At 48.2% G+C, this 20,738-nt stretch overlaps 1 protein-coding gene across 1 annotated transcript; it reads left to right on the forward strand.

Moving 5' to 3' along the window:
* The first annotated feature begins 6,188 nt into the window (after positions 1–6,188).
* Positions 6,189–19,614, forward strand: RUVBL2 (RuvB like AAA ATPase 2). Its single transcript, XM_083162256.1, has 15 exons — positions 6,189–6,326; positions 8,116–8,164; positions 10,251–10,306; positions 12,328–12,469; positions 12,858–12,987; positions 13,137–13,203; positions 13,578–13,684; positions 13,891–13,984; positions 14,065–14,188; positions 15,719–15,813; positions 15,952–16,070; positions 16,211–16,330; positions 16,538–16,667; positions 18,131–18,245; positions 19,449–19,614. The coding sequence occupies exons 1-15, from the start codon at positions 6,312–6,314 to the stop codon at positions 19,475–19,477; spliced, it is 1,392 nt and encodes a 463-aa protein (XP_083018382.1). The 5' UTR covers positions 6,189–6,311; the 3' UTR covers positions 19,478–19,614.
* Positions 19,615–20,738: the final 1,124 nt, after the last annotated feature.

Genomic DNA, 20,738 nt, shown 5'->3' on the forward strand with positions numbered 1-20,738 from the left:
ACTAGGGGTCCCCCGTATTTTAAGAACCAGCCCCAGGCAAAACCAGCCAGCAGGGTAATGCCACAGCAGGGGGGAGACTTTTTATGCAAGTCCCCCCGGCCAAAGCATTAACCCTACCGACCAGTCAGCCTGGCCAGGGGCCCTGGGGGAGTGGGGACCCCCCCCCCCCCAATAAAGGGGTCCCCCCCCCTCCAGGACTTACCTGACCAGGCTGAAGCCTGGTGCTGTCCTCGATGCCCCTGGGCAGTGGGCATCGAGCTGATAGCGTGTAAAAAATAGAACAAACGATTGTTTTTTACTGTGGCACTACAAGTGCCAGCAAGCCTCCCCAGCAAGCTGGGACTTGGAGAACCACAAGTCCCAGCCTGCTGGGCATTAAAGGGCCCGCTGGGTCTTGTAGTGCCACAGTAAAAAAAATAGTTAAATAAAACACACTGACACCCATTTTAAATAAAAGTTTAATACACACATTACACACATACTGATACTTACCTATCTTGATCCCGTTGGTAGGTCGCTGGCTCCGGTGTCGGCGGCTCCGTGTTGGCGGCTCCGTGTCGGCGGCTCCGGGGACGGCGTCCTGTCCGAGGATAATCCATGTTGGACCTGTGGAAGGAAATCCTACTCACCCAGGTCCTGCATGGATGGTCTTCTTTCTTCATCTGTCGACATCCAGGTCTTCTGACAGCTGCTGGCGACTTCCAGCAGCTGTCGGCATCTTCCGCGACGCTCCCCGGCTTTCAGAGCCGGAGAGAACCTTCCTCTTCGGCGTCAGGGCTCAGAATGAATTCTGGCCAATCAGGAGCCGCCTCGCCGCCTAGCGGCCAATCAGGAAAGGTCTTTCCTGATTGGCCGCTAGGCGGATAGGCGGCTCCTCATTGGCCAGAATTCATTCTGAGCCCTGACGCCGAAGAGGAAGGTTCTCTCCGGCTCTGAAAGCCGGGGAGCGTCGCGGAAGATGCCGACAGCTGCTGGAAGTCGCCAGCAGCTGTCAGAAGACCTGGATGTCGACAGATGAAGAAAGAAGACCATCCATGCAGGACCTGGGTGAGTAGGATTTCCTTCCACAGGTCCAACATGGATTATCCTCGGACAGGACGCCGTCCCCGGAGCCGCCGACACGGAGCCGCCGACACCGGAGCCAGCGACCTACCAACGGGATCAAGATAGGTAAGTATCAGTATGTGTGTAATGTGTGTATTAAACTTTTATTTAAAATGGGTGTCAGTGTGTTTTATTTAACTATTTTTTTTACTGTGGCACTACAAGACCCAGCGGGCCCTTTAATGCCCAGCAGGCTGGGACTTGTGGTTCTCCAAGTCCCAGCTTGCTGGGGAGGCTTGCTGGCACTTGTAGTGCCACAGTAAAAAACAATCGTTTGTTCTATTTTTTACACGCTATCAGCTCGATGCCCACCGCCCAGGGGCATCGAGGACAGCACCAGGCTTCAGCCTGGTCAGGTAAGTCCTGGAGGGGGGGGACCCCTTTATTCGGGGGGTCCCCACTCCCCCAGGGCCCCTGGCCAGGCTGACTGGTCGGTAGGGTTAATGCTTTGGCCGGGGGGACTTGCAGAAAAAGTCTCCCCCCGGCTGTGGCATTACCCTGCTGGCTGGTTTTGCCTGGGGCTGGTTCTTAAAATACGGGGGACCCCTAGTCATTTTGTCCCCCGTATTTTGGGAACCAGCCCCAGAGCAGGAGCCTGGGGCTGGTTGTTAAAAATCAGGGAACCCCTATTTGTCGGGTTCCCTGATTTTTTAATTACCGGCTCCAGGCTCTGTCAGCCTGGTGCTGGTTTCGGCTGTGGGGGGGACCCCACGCCGTTTTTTTTTAAATTTATTTATTTATTTTTCTATTTTTTTTTACACCTTGCAGCCTGCACGGATCTGACTGATCCGTGCAGACTGCTAGAAATAATTCGTATTAGCAGCCGTATATACGGCCGCTAATACGGATGGTTACACCATCGGAGGGTTACAAAGCAGTCGTATCTGACTGCTTTGTAACTGACCCTCCGGAACACGAGTTTGCATATGACTTAAACAGTCGTATGCAACCGTAGGGAAAATACCAATACGTGATTCAAAAAAGTTTGGGAACCTTACTGCGAAGGCAGGCAGAGGGCCACCATGTTTTGGGAAGCAGCTCCACATTCAAGAAAACGAAGTTGCATTTTCCAGAATGCAACCACGGTTTATGGCCTTGCGCATGCGTGCCGTGGCGTGAACGCACACACAGATGATAGAAAATAGCCCAATAGCGATTTTCGATAATCAGTGTTCAAAGCTGAATTAGTGCCAATACACCAAACTTGGGGCATGATTCAGCATCAGTTGTAGTTTTGTGAAGACTCACAGAACTGCAACTGCTCCCTCTAGCATTTGGGGGGATGCCCGGCACAGGGCAAGGAGGCTCCATGACAGGTCCGGTCCCACAATGCGATAACAAAATCTTGCAATCGCGATGCTAGCACTCAGGTGATAAGGGTAGCCCCATAGATGTGCAGTCTAGCTGCAAAACCAGTCAGCGTGCCAAGATGTTTCAGGTTTCAGGGGCTGCGTGTGATGAGACTCAGATGCCAAGGCCCGCAAATGGTCCAGACATGCATCCCTACAGTGCCACCACAAAAAAAGTAGTGTTGACTTGTCACCCTTACATTGCAGTTGCAATTTTATGATTGTGAGTAGTTTTAGGGGTCGCGTTGGTGCGTGTGCAGATTGATAATCGCCTGATAGTGATTTTCGACACTGAATTAGACCCTTAAGGTGCGTACACACGTCCAGATTTTCTGTCTGGTGGGAACAAAAACCTGGAAATGTATGGGAGCAACTGACAATCAAAAAATTGTTCCCAAACACGTGGAAAGAGACAGTGATCAGTCAGATAAATTGGTTAAATCTTTCTGATATAACAAATTTATCAAAGCATAGATTTTTTTCTGTTTTGCTGCATTTGGGTGGGAATTGTTGATTGTCATTTGCTCCCATACATTTCCAGGTTTTTGTTCCCACCACATAGATCAGACAGAAAATCTGGATGTGTGTACGCATCTATAATCTCTATTGTTTCCTTCTACAGTGGGGATACTACCCTATAGTCCACACACTGGCCTTAATACCCCTTTCACACCAGAAATGCAGGGACAAACCCGGGAATTACATTCCCGGGACAAGCAGGGACAATCCTGGGTTGGGACCCTTAAACCTTTGAGCGTCTGATGCTCCCGCCATTCCTTTAACCTTAAACAGACCAAGAAACCCCACCTTTAAAGCCCCCCCTCCCCCTCCCTTTTCCCCTTCACCTGGAATAACTAAACTGAGTCATTTATTTATGGCGAATTAAAGGTCACATTTATTAATCAGATTACAAATATAATCCTACTCTCTTAGGTGGCAAAAGATAGCACTGTGGTCCACCAGCCCTCCAACATAACTGAATCAAGCCGCCTGGGGGTGGGGCCCCTTCTCGCACCTGAAACATGTATCCGCCCGGGGTCCCCAATTGCCCCCTCCGACGCCAGGCCTTGGATCTTGCACCCCCTCTTCTGGGATGCCTCCGTTTTCTGGCGCCAAACTTTGTCTGGCCCGCAGTACTTCCGCCTCTGTTAGGACCATCTCTGCTGTAACCTAGATGCTGTTTATTTAATCAGATTGGCATAGGTAGCACTGCGGTCCACCAGCCCTCCAACGTAACTGAATCAAGCCGCCCGGGGATGGGGCCCCTTGCCGCACCTGAAACATGTAACCGCCCGGGGTCCCCATTTGCCCCCTCCGATGCCAGGCCTTGGATCTTGCACCCCATCTTCTGGGGTGCCTCCGTTTCCTGGCGCCAAACTTTGGCTGGCCCGCAGTACTTCCGCCTCTGTTAAGACAATCTCTGCTGTAACTTGAACCGCCCGGGGTCCCCCAATTGAACACCCCCCCGACGCCAGGCCTTGGATCTTGCACCCCCTCTTCTGGGGTGCTTCCGTTTCCTGGCACCAAACTTTGGCTGGCCCGCAGTATTTCCGCCTCTGTTAAGACAATTTCTGCTGTAACCTAGATGCTGTTTGGATGTTGCTCCTTCTTCGTCCAAGGGTGGGTGGGTGGGCCAATCCTTACGGTGTGCACTCTTTGCTCTCTCTGATCCTCCTCCTATACCTGTCCTGTCCTTAAGTATGAGTCTACTCCCATGAGGAGGCGCCTACTACCTTTTTCTCTCTCTTTCCTTCCCCCTTTTATCACCCCCTATCCTTTCACTGCTATATCCCTGCCCCCGTCCTAATACCAGCAAGACAATGGTAGCACTTCATGGCCTTGGGAGCCCAGACTAAGGGGGAGATTCAATCGCCGTCGAGCATCTCCCGTGGGGGAGATGCTCGACGGGCCCTATTCAATGCTGTCTTCCCCGACAGCATTGAACAGGGTTTCCTGTCAGAACGAGCCCGACATCTCTAGCTGTCGGGCTCGTTCTGCCGAGAACAGCCGGGAAGTGACGAGCTGCCGGCTGCAGCTCGTCACTTCCCGGCCGCAACTCGCGGCCACGCCCCCTTCTCGCCGCTCGGCGTCCGGGACATTGAATCCCGACTGCCGAGCTCCAGGCGAGCTCACCGAGAACGGGACAGGGGCACGGCTGTCGCGCTAGCTCGACAGCCGTGCCCCTGACATTGAATACCCCCCTAATAGTTTACGGTCTCTCCCGGCTAGTCGCTGCTCGCTCCTATTTCACACCAGAAAAGTCCCTGCATTTTCTGGTGTGTGAAGGGGGCGGAAGGAGGCCGTCAGGAGGTGGGTAGGAGGTGGGCAGTCGGCGGGATGGTGTCGGGCAGTCGGCGGGATGGCAGCGGAGGTGGGCAGGAGGTGGTAAGAATACTCACCCCGGTTGCTGGTCCTCCGCGCAGGCCGGGGATCCACATAGGCGGCGGCGCAAATGACGGGACAGGTGGCGGATGAAGATGATGCACCTCTCCGGCACCCTCACTGCCGCCGGAGAGCTGCGTCATCATCATCCACCGCCGCCGCCTGCGTGGACCCTACCCCATTCACACCAGCGAGGTCCCCGGGTTAAACCCGGGAACAACCCTGCTACCTAGCAGGGTTGGATTGCTGGCAAATAAACCCGGCAATTTGTCCCGGGTACCTTTCACACCAGCGGTAGTACCGGGTTATTCCCGGACTCAACCCGGGAATTTAGGCAGGTGTGAAAGGGGTATTAGCTGCGTACACACGGGGGGAGATATACTGCTCAGCAATATATTGCTAGCAAGATGGTCGCTGATGAAAGGAACCTCTGCCGGGGGAGCCGCAGAGGTAATCAGCTGGTCGCAGGAGCTTGTGATTAGAATGGGGCATAGTTGCCTACCCTCCTGCATTCTGCAGGAGACTCCCTGAAATAGCAGCAGTCTCCCTCTCTCCCTCATTAGTCTAGCAATCTCCCTCATTTTACCTAGCCCACATTACACTGTTACATTTTTGTGGAAAAATGGAATGAGAGATAGATACATTTACAGTGAATCATCAGCGCCATTTCCCAGCACATTACCAAGTATAGTATCTCTTACTAACTGCTTTAGGGCTCATCTACATTTGGATATGTCATTTTAAAAGATACCTCTCAGATGTAGCGGTACACACCCATGTTTCTAGGTGCCACGTTCACAATCTCTTTTCACAATCTCTCCATATATGGAAGTAGACACGCCCTTCAAGTGGAGCATGGCACGCCCCCTCAGTGGGGCACGGTGCTAAATTCTACTTCCAACTATAATCTCCTTGAAAGTAGTTTTCAAAAGTAGGCAACTATGGAATGGGGCTGAAAACGGGAGCGCGCACTCGGCGATTTAGCGCCGGGGCACACTCCCATCACTGGCAATATGGTCACCAGCGACCATATCCCCAGAGATTTTAGCCCCTATCGCAGCCGTGTGTACACAGCTATAGTATGGCCAAAACACTCCCAAAAATGTATATTAACAAGTGCAAGGGAGCTCCAATCACAATACCCAGATTTGGCAGAGTAACTGTACAGGCTCATTTTAATTGGATTTTTAATATACCTCATAGTGGCGCCTAATACATGATGCAACCTGTGTGTAGCAACCACTACAGGCCCAGCAGTACTATACATAACATAACATAACATATGATATATGTCTGTGTATGTACACACAGCACACGGACACTGACAGACAGAACTCGCTAAGTTCCCCCCATCCCGGAGTGGGCGGGTCCTCAGCCCGGAACGCTTGCTCGGGGAGCTGTTTCCTGTCGGACTGGTATCAGTATTACACCTACACCTCTCCTGTTGTACCCGGCGGTTGGTGAGGCTGCAGCAGCATGGCGGCTATGGCGGTAAGAGACAGCGGAGCCCGGTAACCGAAGCTACTGACTGTACTGCGGCCAGGACGTGGTTTGCAACAGGGGAGCGGCTCAGTAGTCGGTGCTGTGCTGGGTTCCCTCTGTGGGGGATCGGGCATGGTGCAGTGATGGGCTCCATGTGTGTGGGGGAATAGGAATGGTGCAGTGATGGGCTCCATGTATGTGGGGGAATAGGAATGGTGCAGGGATGGGCTCCCTGTGAGGGGTGGAAATGTGCATGGTGCTGTCATGGGCTCATGTGTGAGAAAATGAAGATGTGGGGATGGACATGTTTCTGAGACGTTCTCCCTATGTATGGGAATGGGCAGGGGGCTTAGACAGGCTCCCTTTGCGGTGTTGAATGGGCACGGTGCTGTACCAGGCTCCCTGTGTGGTGCTGAATCGGTATGTCGCTGTGATGGGCTCCCTTTGTAGTGCTGAATGGGTATGGCGATGTGCTGAATGGATATGGTGCTGTCACTTGGTCCCTGTGTGGCGCTGAATGGGTTTGGCGCTGTGACTTGCTCCCTGTGTTGCGTTGAATGGATTCTGTGCTTTGTCTTGCTCCCTGTGTTGCGCTGAATGGGTTCGGCGCTTTGACTTGCTCCCTGTGTTGCGATGAATGGGTTCGGCGCTTTGACTTGCTCCCTGTGTTGCCCTGAATGGGTTCGGAGCTTTGACTTGCTCCCTGTGTGGCGCTGAATGGGTACGGTGCTGTGACTTGCTCCCTGTGTGGCGCTGAATGGGTTCGGCGCTGTGACTTGCTCCCTGTGTGGCGCTGAATGGGTTCGGCGCTGTGACTTGCTCCCTGTGTGGCGCTGAATGGGTTCGGCGCTGTGACTTGCTCCCTGTGTGGCGCTGAATGGGTTCGGCGCTGTGACTTGCTCCCTGTGTGGCGCTGAATGGGTTCGGCGCTGTGACTTGCTCCCTGTGTGGCGCCGAATGGGTTCGGCGCTTTGACTTGCTCCCTGTGTTGCGCCGAATGGGTTCGGCGCTTTGACTTGCTCCCTGTGTTGCGCTGAATGGGTTCGGCGCTTTGACTTGCTCCCTGTGTGGCGCTGAATGGGTACGGCGCTGTGACTTGCTCCCTGTGTGGCGCTGAATGGGTACGGTGCTGCGCCGGGCTACCTGTGTGGCGCTGAATGGGCACGCGACTGTTTATTGAACAGGTCACCCTAGAGTTACAATAGTGGTGGCGAAAACTTGTAGGAAACGCCCTTTGATACAAAAGCTGTAGGGGCAACAAACCACTTCCATGTCTTTTCGGTGAAGGGAAACTAGTCACAACCATATTGCGAACTGCTCTTTAGGATCTCTGCATATGTTTGATCTGTGCATGTATGATATTTGTTTCTCCACATCCTTTTTTTTTTTTTTCTTTTTTTTTTTTTAAACTGCCCATGCAAAAAAATATGACCCAACGTGGCAAAGACTAATATTTTATGGTTTTTAGTTCATTACATACAATTATGCCAGTCCAAAAGATAGGTACAGAACCCCTGATTTGGTCTGCACAAGCCTAACCAGACACTGGACTTGCCGAATGAACAGACATGATATTATAAGCTCCATCCTATGTCGGTGCAGTTTCCTGTTCCACCGTTTAGTGTGGTTCAAGTCTGCTGAAGCCAAGGGTGTTTGTATTGGCTGGGAATTATCATGTAAAGTGGTGGCCTACTAAATTGATCATCAAGGTCGCACCACATATGTTCTGTAGGGTTATAAAATACCAGGGCACCATGTGTGCAATAAGATTTTACTAATGTTTCACATTCTTCCCTAGACAACCAAGGTTCCCGAAGTACGAGATGTAACCAGAATAGAGAGAATAGGTAACTATTTCCTATGTAAAAAGAAAATTGGGATTATTTTTGTTAGTTTTTGGGCTTTATTATTTACTAAGATAATATTGCGAAGTATATTCTTAAAATAACACTGCACAATTAGCAGCAATTGTAGATCCTGTTTTGTCATCTCCTGTCAGTCTGGAAGAAGGTTCCCATAGCAACAACTCAACAATCAACAAAGCCGTTTCTATAGTAATAAGTTTCGTCAGTTAGTAACACCCTGTGTTCCACATGCCCTCTGGCTTTGGGATTTTGGGATTGTGTTCTACAACGTTAAATTCAATTAAATGTTTAAATTGTATACAATGTTCTGTTTGCATGGTGTTGCATAAATGTATGCTCATTTTAATTGTTTCTGTACATGAAATAAAAGAATTGTGTATTGTAAGAAGAAAACTGTGAAGAGCCGTTAAATACATGCTTTTAGCCTTGTGGTTAATGCATGCAGTTAAATTGAATATGTGCAGCTTTATTGTTATATTTATCAGGCTGTGAGCTGTAACACACTTATAAAATGCGTGTCATCTCCCATAATGCATATGTTTCCACCAGTGTTTGTACCACAGTAATGTAAGTTAAACAAGCATCAGCAAAATTACTATTGTACAATACCATGAAGTAGCGTAATGTAATGCTCACTAGAAGGCACACAAACGGTTTGTGTTAAAATGAGTTGGGTAGGAGACCCCAAAACATCCGGCTAAAGGCAGTATTCAATGATTTGTGCAAGCTGTGACAGCGACCAGTGCTGCCTGCTCACTGACACAGCTCGGGTGTGGTATAGCACACCAACTGTCGGGATCCTGACAGTCATGAGCCCAATGTCGGGATCCTGACAGTCATGAGCCCAATGTCGGGATCCTGACAGTCATTAGCCCAATGTCGGGATCCCGACAGTCATTAGCCCAATTTCAGGATCCCGACTGCTCGGACTCAGACAGCGTGGGGAGCGCAACGAAGCCCCTTGCGGGCTATGCTTGTCACCTATTCTCCCTCTATGGGGCAGTGGGCCGCCACGAGGGAGAATAACCAGTGGCCGTCGGGACCCCCAGTGTCAGGGTTTTAACAGTTGGGAATCCGACTGTCTGTCAGCCATCCGGCACCCACAGCTCGCGGGGTCAGTATACAGCTGACTCCCTGCACATGCCTTTTCCCCCTCGCCAGGCTTTTGCAGTGAGGGGGAAACGGCGTATGCGGTTGCTTAAACAGTGAGGCTCACAGCTAAATGCAGAGGGCTCCCTGCATTAGCCGCAAGCCTCGCTGTTTGGGGGAATCCTTGATGTCCTCTGACAGCGAGGATTCCCCTGGAACATTGAATACAATGTGTGGGGGTTAAACGCTGTGGGTCACTTGTTTTCAGCGATCCCCGCCGTTTAACCACCTCGACTTCCCCGTCCAGTATTTTTACCCTTACTCACTCTCCTGCATTCTAAGACCACACCTTGTTCTCAACCCCCCCCCCCCCCAAGTGTTTACACCCCCCCCCCCCCCCCCATTTCCTCTGTTTAGCTTTCCCCTGTCCCACTCACTGTGGCAGTTCGTGTAAAATCAGTGGGGCGGCACGGTTTACCTCTTGCACACGTACAAACCCCCACATTAGTAAATGTATATTCCTATTAATGTCAGATAATCTTGCAGCCTACATCTTTCAAAACCTGTGCAGTTCCTCTTCCCTGCCTGTGGTTCCGCTCTCTCCTGTGGTGCGTCTAGCACAGCGTGGCCTGTATTTCATTACTGCTATGCAGACCAGACCTGTGCTAGGAGCTCCAAAGCAGAGAGCAACACCCCAGCCAGAGAAGAGGAACTGCACGGGTTTTGAAAGGTGCAGGGAGCTAGAATGAACGCTACAATAATAAAGTAATGGTATGTGCAGTGTAGCAAGAAGGTTTTCATGCCTGCACACAGATAAGGGAAATACAGCCAACTACAGAAAGCCACACATCTGTTGCCTGGAATGTATAATGTTACTTTGTGGTAAATGTCGCACAGCAGAATATTGTATATATTACCTGAATATTCTTATGTACGTTTTAAGATGATCGTTTAACCCACTGTGTAATCTGTTTGCCAGGTGCCCACTCGCACATCCGAGGGCTTGGACTGAATGATGCACTGGAGCCCCGGCCGGTAAATGCCAGCAATATAAACTCTTGTTTAATAATGTGGTGCTGCTGCTCTAGAGCATGGGTCCTCAAACTGCGGCCCTCCAGATGTTGTGAAACTACAAATCCCAACGTGCATTGCCACAGTTTTGCTATAAGGGAGTGTTAAAACTGTGGCAAGGCATGCTGGGATTTGTAGTTTCACAACATCTGGAGGGCCGAAGTTTGAGGACCCATGCTCTAGATGCCACGTCATCTGGTTGCCGTGGGTTACAGCAGATTTGTATTTGCCGTGTTAACTTATTGTGAATTGTTCACATAGTGGCTAATGTATTAAATCTCTTAAAGCCTAACATGCGGCCCTCCAGCTGTTGTGGAACTACACATCCCAGCATGCCCAGCCTCAGTCTTAGGATGCCTTAATAGCAAAAATGTGGCAGGATTTGCTGGGAGCAGCTTCTATCTAGCATCTATCTGCTGCATTTTTTTTAAATCATAGATCGCAGCAGATTGGTTGCTGTGGACGATATCACCACTTTTTAAGAAAGTTTGACCTTTCTCCGTAACGCTCCTGAGGCTAGGTCTAAGGCCTCCATACACCAGGGAGATTCAAATGTGATTTAGGCTCATCATGCGATTGCAGGCAGTCAATCACGTGAAAAGCTTCTAAATCACGTGATTGACTGCAGGTCCGATGTGTTGCCCGGTCCCACGCGAGTCACAGTGGCTAAAGAAGCAATCTGGCATCCAAGCCGGCAGTTGGTCTGGCATAGCATGCAATATCTTCAAAATGTGATAAAGCGGAGAGCGATAAACAACCAGCCAATCAGCTTCTATCTCTCATTTTTCAAACCCAGTCTGTAACAAGGCAGATAGGATCTGATTAGCTGTTTATCATTCTCCATTTTATCACTTTATGAAGCTTGATACTGTACATATCACCTATTGTATGGAAAAAGGACTGCATATGATATACCGTATGCAATCCTGCCGCACGGGACGGAGAAGTCGCCCTAACGTATGCCCGGCTTTACTGTTCAGCCGTGTGCCATAGTGGCCAATGTAGAACATGTAGTTCTACATGTAGTTGTGTAGAATACAACAAGCTGCCTGCAGCTGCTCTGTGAAACCGGAAATCTAATATTACATTTGGAACAGGCACTTGGCTTGGTTTCTTGCTGAGCAGCAGTACAATAAAACAAATCTCTCTAGTTTTGGAAGCATTGCTGCCTTTGGTTATGCAGCTACATTGATGGTCCTTGGTAAATCCATCCGTGAATGATGCCGGGAAGATTCTCGTGCTTGTAGTAGATCTCTGGACTGGCTCTGTGCAGCCATATAGAGGGAGTGTAGAACAGACGGCTCAGACAAATGCTCGGGATAATATTAGTCCTATTGTGGAAGGAAGTTTCTGTGCTTGTGCTACAATGACTATTAAGGGTTGTATTCAATGCAGCCGGCGAGGGTTTTTTTTAATGGATAGGATGGCTTGTTTTTGGGGAGTATCACACACGCCGTGTGCTTGTCAGTTAAATAATGACCCGCAAGCTGAATATACCCCTTAAGGTCTATACACAATTGCTGACTTTGAGCTGAAAGCCGCTCAAAACAGCAGCTTTCAGCTTAAAGCTGTCCAGTGTGTATGGCCCGGCGATGAGCACTGCTGCGCGCTCCCGTATCATCACCGGGAAAGCAGTTTGGTATAACCAGCAGATGAGCGGCTTTGAGGACGGCTTTGCATTGCACTGCGCTATGCAAAGCCGTCCTCTCCCCACTGACGGCACCGGGCAGGGGGGGAAGCCGCTCAGGGTTGTGTTTTTTTTAATTTAAATAATACTTGGTTTATGAGATGGGCAATTGCCTCTGTTTTCTTTTCACCTCTGTCAAAGCCTTCTCCTTCTCCGCGATTACCCATACTTCTGCGTCTGTCCATGTCTCTGTCCTTGTTTAAGCCTTCCTTGCATATCTGCCCAATTCCCTGCATCTCTGCCTATGCCCGGCCTACTGTACCACTCTGCCCATAACACTATCTCTGTGTGTCTGCAGGTTTCCCAAGGCATGGTTGGACAGTTGGCAGCTCGACGCGCTGCTGGGGTTATATTGGAAATGATCAAAGAAGGAAAAATTGCAGGACGAGCTGTATTAATAGCTGGGCAGCCGGGCACAGGAAAAACCGCCATTGCTATGGGTATTACTGTTTATTATATGTATTCATTGTATGTTGTGGGTAATGGTTTTACACAATTCCCACTCATTTTCATTAACCTTGCCATGAGATGATTCCGCATATGTGGAACATTTTTTGTGTGTTATGAACTCATCATTGTTACTCTGGGGTAGATGTGGTCCATGGCAACCAATCAGCTGCTTTGTTACTTCAGTGCTGATTGGTTGCCATGGGGCTCACTTCTTCTCCTCCTTTATTACTGCTTCATACATCTACCCCTCTATTAGAGAGCAACAGGCCACACAGCGAACTCTAATCATCAGTGAATCCTAAACTGCATTTAATAGGCTCCATACTGAATACAAAGTGAGCGTTCCTGTTTTTGACTGCAATCTGTCTGCCATAACAGGTATGGCTCAAGCCCTAGGCCCAGATACGCCGTTTACAGCCATCGCTGGCAGTGAGATCTTCTCTCTGGAGATGAGCAAAACCGAAGCTTTGACGCAGGCTTTCCGGCGCTCTATCGGGGTCCGAATAAAGTAAGCAGATCGATATTGGGATTAACTAAATGTGTTTTTACGTACATTGCTTATTTACGTGTAATTTTTTTTTATATATATATATATATATCTGTCAAATTTGGCTTAAACCCCCAAACCAACTAAAAATTTGGCTAATTTCTTTCCAGGGAGGAAACGGAAATAATTGAAGGTGAAGTTGTGGAGGTTCAGATTGACAGGCCGGCGACAGGAACAGTGAGTTTTTCTATTGATTACATTCCTGTGTCCTCTCCATGGGATAATTGGCCTGACAGCGTTCGTGTAAATGTATCTATAGTAACATGTGAAAGTGTAACTGGTCAGTGGGTGTCATTCGCAGTAACAAGCTGCTGTTGTTCTGTCCAGTTACTGCGGATGTGACTATATTCAGGAAGTAAATACGTGATCATAAGTCAAGTCCTGAGACTTCACGTAACATGGGCTTATTGGAAGGCTACCGGCCAGGGTTACGTCTTGCATCGCACAGCCACTTCTGGATTAGTTTATGATTAGAAATGTTATATTTTGGGTTGTAAAGGTAAAAAAAAAAAATACTGCTTCTTAAAGTTGTTTTTATTTCTGAATGTAAGGGCGCCAAAGTGGGCAAACTGACCTTGAAAACAACAGAGATGGAGACCATCTATGACCTGGGAACAAAGATGATTGAATCATTGACCAAGGAAAAAGTCCAGGCTGGGTAAGTGCTAACTGCTTTCATCAAACGCAAAACCAAGCCACAATACAGACTGGGTGCATATAGGGCCTAATTCAGCAGAGGAAGCTGTTCTAAATCCGCGCGCAGATACATGATAAGGAATGTGCGTATGCCATCAATCTTCTTGCTGCACGTTAGATTAGTTTTAGGGTGTATGTAAAACATTTCTACACTGTTTTGTATTGCAGGGATGTAATTACCATTGATAAAGCAACAGGCAAGATTACAAAGCTGGGCCGTGCGTTCACCAGGGCACGGGATTACGACGCCATGGGATCCCAGGTAAGAGTGCACAGGGATAAGATGTGCTTCAGGCTTATTCTGGGTCTGATAAAGCTGACACGACTCCTGTCTTTGTCCAGACTAAGTTCGTTCAGTGCCCGGACGGGGAGCTCCAAAAGCGCAAGGAAGTGGTACATACAGTGTCGTTACATGAAATCGACGTCATTAATAGCCGGACGCAAGGATTCCTCGCACTCTTCTCAGGTGTGTCTCCGGGAGACTCATTCTCCTTCTAGATAAATGTCTAGGACATCTGTCGTTCCCTCTGACCTCTAGACACCATATAATAGACACCCGTAGCTCCCAACATGACCCATTCCAGGAGGGACACAATGCTCTGTTTCTGGACTTCCCTCTTTATGTATGATAACCATTACCTGCTTCAAACAGGATGATTGCTAAGAAAGCTGCTTCAATACAGGTGATGCTAATCAATAAGAGCGAAGCCCAGAAACAGAGCATTGTGTCCCTCCTGGAGATGGTCATGTTGGGAGGTATGGACACCTCCATGATATTTGTGTCCAATACAATGTTGTACAGCTCAAACCGATCCTATGTAGATTTGTCACTTCCACCTCTGACGGGAGGCTATTCCACTCATCCATTTTCTGTGAAGTCCTTTTTCTTCAGGTTTCCTCTGCACCTACCTCCCTCCAGTCTCTTCATGTCCTCGTGTTCTAATACTTCTCTTAATTTGGAGACTGTCTCCCTCCTGTACCTTATAAAACCCTTGAATGGTTTGAAAGTTTCTCTCACGCCCCTTCTTCCCCTGCTCTGCTCCAAGCAATACCTATTAAGATCTGTATTTCTGGATAAGTTCTATGATGTAGGCCATGCATTGGCTGCCTCGCCTCCTATCTCCGCACTCCATTCGCTACGCAGCTCACCCCTCTGTCTCACGCCTGCCTCTTCATCCTACGTTGTAAAGGCCCATACATACTGGCCAATTTTGAGCTGAATGCAGCTCAGTTTTCTCGTTTGAACTGCTTTCAGCACAAAAGCCGCCCAATGTGTATGGGGCAGCAATGAGCTCCAGAATCATCGCCTGCCACTGCTGCTCACCTGCTGGCATTACCAGCAGATGAGCAATGGAGTGGTCCTGCTATGGAAAGCCACCCACCCTGGGAAAATCGCTCAGAAGGGTGAAGTGTTTATGCACTGAGCACAGCAGTATACGGACACCCGATACCCTGCGAGCCGCCGGGACATTCCCAGCGGCAGGGACGTATGCGATCCGTTGTGATGGATCACATTTGTCCCTGCTTCCTGACCGCCTCGCCGCCTGCCGGTCCGACCACCTGGTAGGGTCCGATGCGCATCGGACCCGGCGGCATGTCAGGGAGAGGCGATTTGGACCGAATCTCCTCAATGTATGCCTTTACACTCTGTATGTGACTGCCCATAGATGGGGTTGGTATTGGGATGCCGGCAGTCAGTAGACCAATGTTCAGGATCCCAACACCTAGTATACTCCACCTCCCTACCTGCAGCCTAACTCTCCTCAACATACTTAGGATCGGGGTGCCGTCAGTTGCTGGCAACCCCATATATAGATTATATCAGTGCTAGCTGACCGGTGACTTATCCATCCTACTAAGGTTTAACTTATGTGAGTATTCTCTCTAATATAATAGTAAAGTCTGACAATCACCCACAATGCAGTTTGCAAGAAGACTGAATGTTCTTTCACAAAACTAGTGTCCTGACTTTTTTTTATTTTTCTCCGTGATGCAGGTGATACTGGAGAAATCAAATCAGAGGTCCGGGAGCAAATCAATGCTAAGGTGGCAGAGTGGCGAGAGGAAGGGAAAGCGGAGATCATCCCTGGGGTACGTACACAGATATCTGCAGACTCAGACATTTTGTTGGATACCGAGGACATGTTTGAAGTCCTAATTGCTGCATGTCTCCTGTAGTCTCTGCACTTTTCATACGTCCAATCGCATTTCCTGTCCGTCCTCCTTTAGGTGCTGTTCATTGACGAGGTTCACATGCTGGATATTGAGTGTTTCTCCTTCTTGAATCGGGCTTTAGAAAGCGACATGGCCCCAGTCCTCATTATGGCCACAAATAGGGGCATCACAAGGTAGGTAGGAATAGAAGACCTATAATTACATAATGTCTATGCAAACCACATACATATATCATATCATGGCGATGATCTTTACATACATTTCAACTGATTGAAAAAGCTGCTGAATTACTAAAACTTGATTACACTTACAGGATTCGCGGCACAAACTACCAGAGTCCTCATGGTATCCCTATAGATTTACTGGACCGGTTACTGATCATCTCCACGTCCCCTTACAATGAGAAGGAGACCAAGCAGATCCTGAAGATCCGGTAAGAAGGCCTCCGTTGTACGTTTATCCCTGAGGCTGCGGATTGTAGGCTTGGCTTACAGAGTACACATACAGCCCAGATGTTGCTGTATGAGAGTGTTTGGACTCGTCTACATGGAATAACCTTCATACTTTGGTCATCGGTTATAAATCCGAGGGTACCAAGTTATCTATCGCAGGGTTACATTGGTTAATATGTCTTGTGCAGGTGTGAAGAGGAAGATGTGGATATGTGTGAGGATGCCTACACTGTTTTGACACGGATCAGCCGAGAGACATCTCTAAGATACTCCATACAGCTCATTACTGCTGCGAGTCTCGTTTGCAGGAAGAGGAAGGTGAGTCACGGTGCCTTGAAAAAGTGTCTTGTATATTTTATTTTTGATTCCGTTTTAGACTTTTTATGAGTTCCTCTTCATAGTCTTTCCCCAAGCATAACGGGGTACATTGGAAAAAGCGGTCTTATAGATAAGACTAATTGAGTTTGCTTGGACGGAGCAATGTTTGTTACTGTACAAGTTGGGTCAGGTTAGTTGGGATGATGCAGTGCACAGCAAGTTATCAGTATACGGCCAAGACTGCGAATAGGCCGCTGATAGACATTGGCGGTGTTCCTTGTAATAGGAGGATTATTTTGGGCGAAGATCCAGTTTCCCGTGTGAGACACTAGTGACCATATTCCCGGGATATATGTGAGAGGTAGAAGAAGGGTTATGCTTCATGTACCTCATTCGCAGCTGCAATACTGTTGTCTGAAAGTATGCAAATGTTGCCAACCTGAGAATGTACTAAGACGCCCACCAGCGGCTTGCATAGATCCCAGCAACTGCATAAATATTGCCATTGCTTACATATCTGGATCCGGGTCCCTAGTTGTTAGACGCTGCAGGCCAGCAGGTGTCAGAATGCAGCAGGGTGGCACATTACTACCTGGCTCACTATAGGGTGTACACGGGATGCGCAAAGGGATGAAGCTGTGTTTAGGCTTCATAACAATTAGTGGCCTGATTTGGAGACACGTGCACAATGCTGTTGCAATTAGACATTTCCATCGATAAGTAAAGTCTTGTATCACTAGGTATTCTGAACATCTCCAGCCATCGGAGCAGGCGTTGTCCTTAGTAACACACGCACGTACTAGGTGCAGAAGATGCAAATGAAGTTGGCAGGTGCATGCTATCCCTACATCTCTGGTTATATGCCCCCCCCCCCCAGGAACCTTCTCTTGCGTGTAAATGATCGTTCAGCAGTTGTTGAGAAATATAGGAGATGTGTTATGGCTCAGATTTGCCTGTCGCTCCTTAAGGTGTGTACACACTTGTACAATTTAGACTATGTATACAATTTAGACTATCTGCATACAATTTAGACTATATAGTTCAGATCTGCACTATACAGTCTATGCAGCCAAGACTTTCTGGCTGCGATAGGGGAGCACGCATCGGGGTCGCAAGGGTTAAAACCCATACAATCTGCATGAGATCCAGATGAGATTTTGACTATATAGTCAAAATCTCATGCACATTGTACAAGTGTGTACACACAGCAATAAAGTTTATAATGGTTGTGCTGCATGCACAGTTTACCAAGTCATCCAGACCACTGTATTTAGCCAATACTCTTATATCTGCCTGTTGTCCTCATTAGTGATCTACGTGTGGATTTTATAGTGTTTGGGTGCTGTAAGACAAATGCATGTCCATGGCAGTGACCGGACCACTATAACAGGGCAGACAAACTGTGCAGGTGGATCATGTATAACTGGTGTACTCCCTGTAACATGTCCACTATTGTGTTGCAGGGAAACGATGTGCAGGTGGATGACATAAAGCGGGTGTACTCCCTGTTCCTTGATGAGTCCCGATCCACGCAGTACATGAAAGAATACCAGGATGCCTTTATGTTCAATGAAATGAGTAAGTGCACGTGAGGCCTCCGCTTCCGGTAACACTGAGCATAAATGTGACATGAACAGAGCAGAACCCTTTTTAACCTTAAATGTCGACAGGAATGCTGCAAAAGTCAACACATTAGCCGTAATATTCACATTGAGATGCCGACATTATGTGCAACTATCTGATGTGTCCTTTCTTCAAACGTGGAGAAGGTTGCCGTATCATTTAGGTTGCAGCCATGAAGTGCGGAGCCATTCCTCTACGAAGGGTTTCATTGTGCACAAAGGAAGTGCTTGGTCTAGATGAGGTTAGGTCACATTGAATGGTCAAAACCCACCCACACAAAGGCTCCTAACTTAGTAAGGCCCAAAGTGTACCTGTCACATAAGGCAGAATGTAATGCATTGCCGGATGCAGTACAAACTTTGACATTTTTTTTTAAGGGGCAATTACTTACAAGGCATGGTTCTGCCTTGTGATTGATTGCCCCTTAAAAAAAAAAAAAATCTGCCCCTAGGGGGATATTCAATCTCCTGCCGGGGACCTGTTAATTGCTGTCTTCCCCAGGGATCTGGGCAGAACGAGCCCGACTTCCCAAGTAGCCGGGCTCGTTCTGCTGAGAACGGCCAGGAATTAACAAGCTCCCGGCCGCAGCTCACGAATTCCCTGCTGCTTCTCGTGGCCACGCCCCCTTCTCGGCAGGCGGGACATTGAATCCTGCCTGTGACATGAGCGTTGAGCGGGCCGAGAATGGGACAGGGTCACGGCTGTCGGGGCAGCCCCGAGAGTCATGACCCGACATTGAATATCCCCCATAGTGTGAGGACAGCCATTTTGTATCTAGAACTAATTCATGAGAATGTAACCCCTCTGTCCCATTAGAACAATCGATGTTTAGGCTTGGGAGGGCCCTGGTATCTTGTACATGTATGTAGTGACCACAGGTCACTGTGACACTTAATGAATAGCGCAGACCAGGCACACATTACCAGTCGGTTACGGTTGGCATGTACACAAGTGACACTCCTCTGGCGTGTTCCTGTATGTTACCTGCTCCCTACCAGTGCATGTACGCTTACCAGCAGTCAGACAGGATAAAACCAGTCCTGTAGTCTCCCCTTATCCCGGTGATGCTTCTTGCCAGCGCAGTACAGGTACAGAGTATACTGTAGGATTACTGATGAAGACTGTACATACCACTCACGTGTGTTTTCTTCTTTGCAGAAGGAGATATTATGGACACTTCTTCCTGATGATTGCTGGAATGGTTTATCTATTGATCTTGTCTGTTTTTTGCTCTTTGTCCCCCTTCTTTGTCCCGTCAGAACTTGTTACATGCCTTCATCTGCTTTCGTTATTCTTTTATATATAATTAAAAAATAATACAGTCTTTGTTTGAACTGTCCCTTTTTGTTTAGTTTTTTTTAAGCTATTTTAGTGAGATTTAAGGGGGTTGTCTCCCTAATTGGCACTTCTGGAGCACGCAGGTCCGCAGAGTGCTCATCATTCTAATGCTAATATCTGTGTAACTACGGTTACAGCCACACATGTTGCCATGCCTATACATGATCTATACATATGTGTAGTTGGCACAGATGGCATTGCCAGCACACACAATGTGGGTGTAGCTCTGTCGTACATAATCAGGCATACCCTTGGTTTTATATCTGCCTTATGTATGTTGATGTGCATGTCCTACACCAGAAGTTCTCAAACGCGATCCTCAAGGCACCCTCAAGATCCAGGTCAGCATTTTTCAACCACTGTGCCGTGGCACACCAGTGTGCCTTGAGGTGTTCTCAAGTGTGCCGCCAGATGTACAGTAGAGATGTCCGCACCAGTTTACAGCCACCACCAGTGCAACTGTTATTCACTCTTGTGTTCATATGAAGGCAAATCTATTTTATTTTTGTTACCTGTGAGGACCAGTGAGATTGTTTTTACATATGCACTGCAGAGCCCTGTGGCACCTTACAAATAAATAACAATCATAGCAGTAAGTGCCTTTTATTCTTAATTTAAACAAAAAATTTAGATTAAAAAAAAAAAAAAAAAATTGCATAAGGTGTCGTGCACCCCTGATCCTGCCCCCTCCCCCATATTGCATAACCCCTGCCCAACCAGTGTCTATAGGTCTTTTTTGTGGCGCTACACTTTCTGGCAGGCAAAATTGGCAGTGATGTCGGCTGTCAGACATAAATAATAAATATATAATATCTAAAACAGTGGTACTTATATGTTAGTTGGGCGCCCACTAAGCTATTTGCTTAGTTTTCCGCATCCGCTTGCCACGCTTCGGGCTCGGTGGCTCGTTACGCTCGCCACACTATATAAAATCATCTCCATGCCGACATGGATAGTGGGGGTATGAGCGTACTAACTATAGTGGGCGCCCAACTAACATAAGTACCAACACATTTACTAAAGGGTAAGTGATGCTAGTGTGCAGCAGTGCTGATGACCGCTTCAGACTGGTGGCATCCTTTCTGTAGAATACATGGAATTATTTAGTTA

The sequence above is a fragment of the Crinia signifera genome, chromosome 19 (assembly GCF_055691185.1).
Source record: "Crinia signifera chromosome 19, ASM5569118v1, whole genome shotgun sequence".
NCBI classification, from domain to species: domain Eukaryota; kingdom Metazoa; phylum Chordata; class Amphibia; order Anura; family Myobatrachidae; genus Crinia; species Crinia signifera.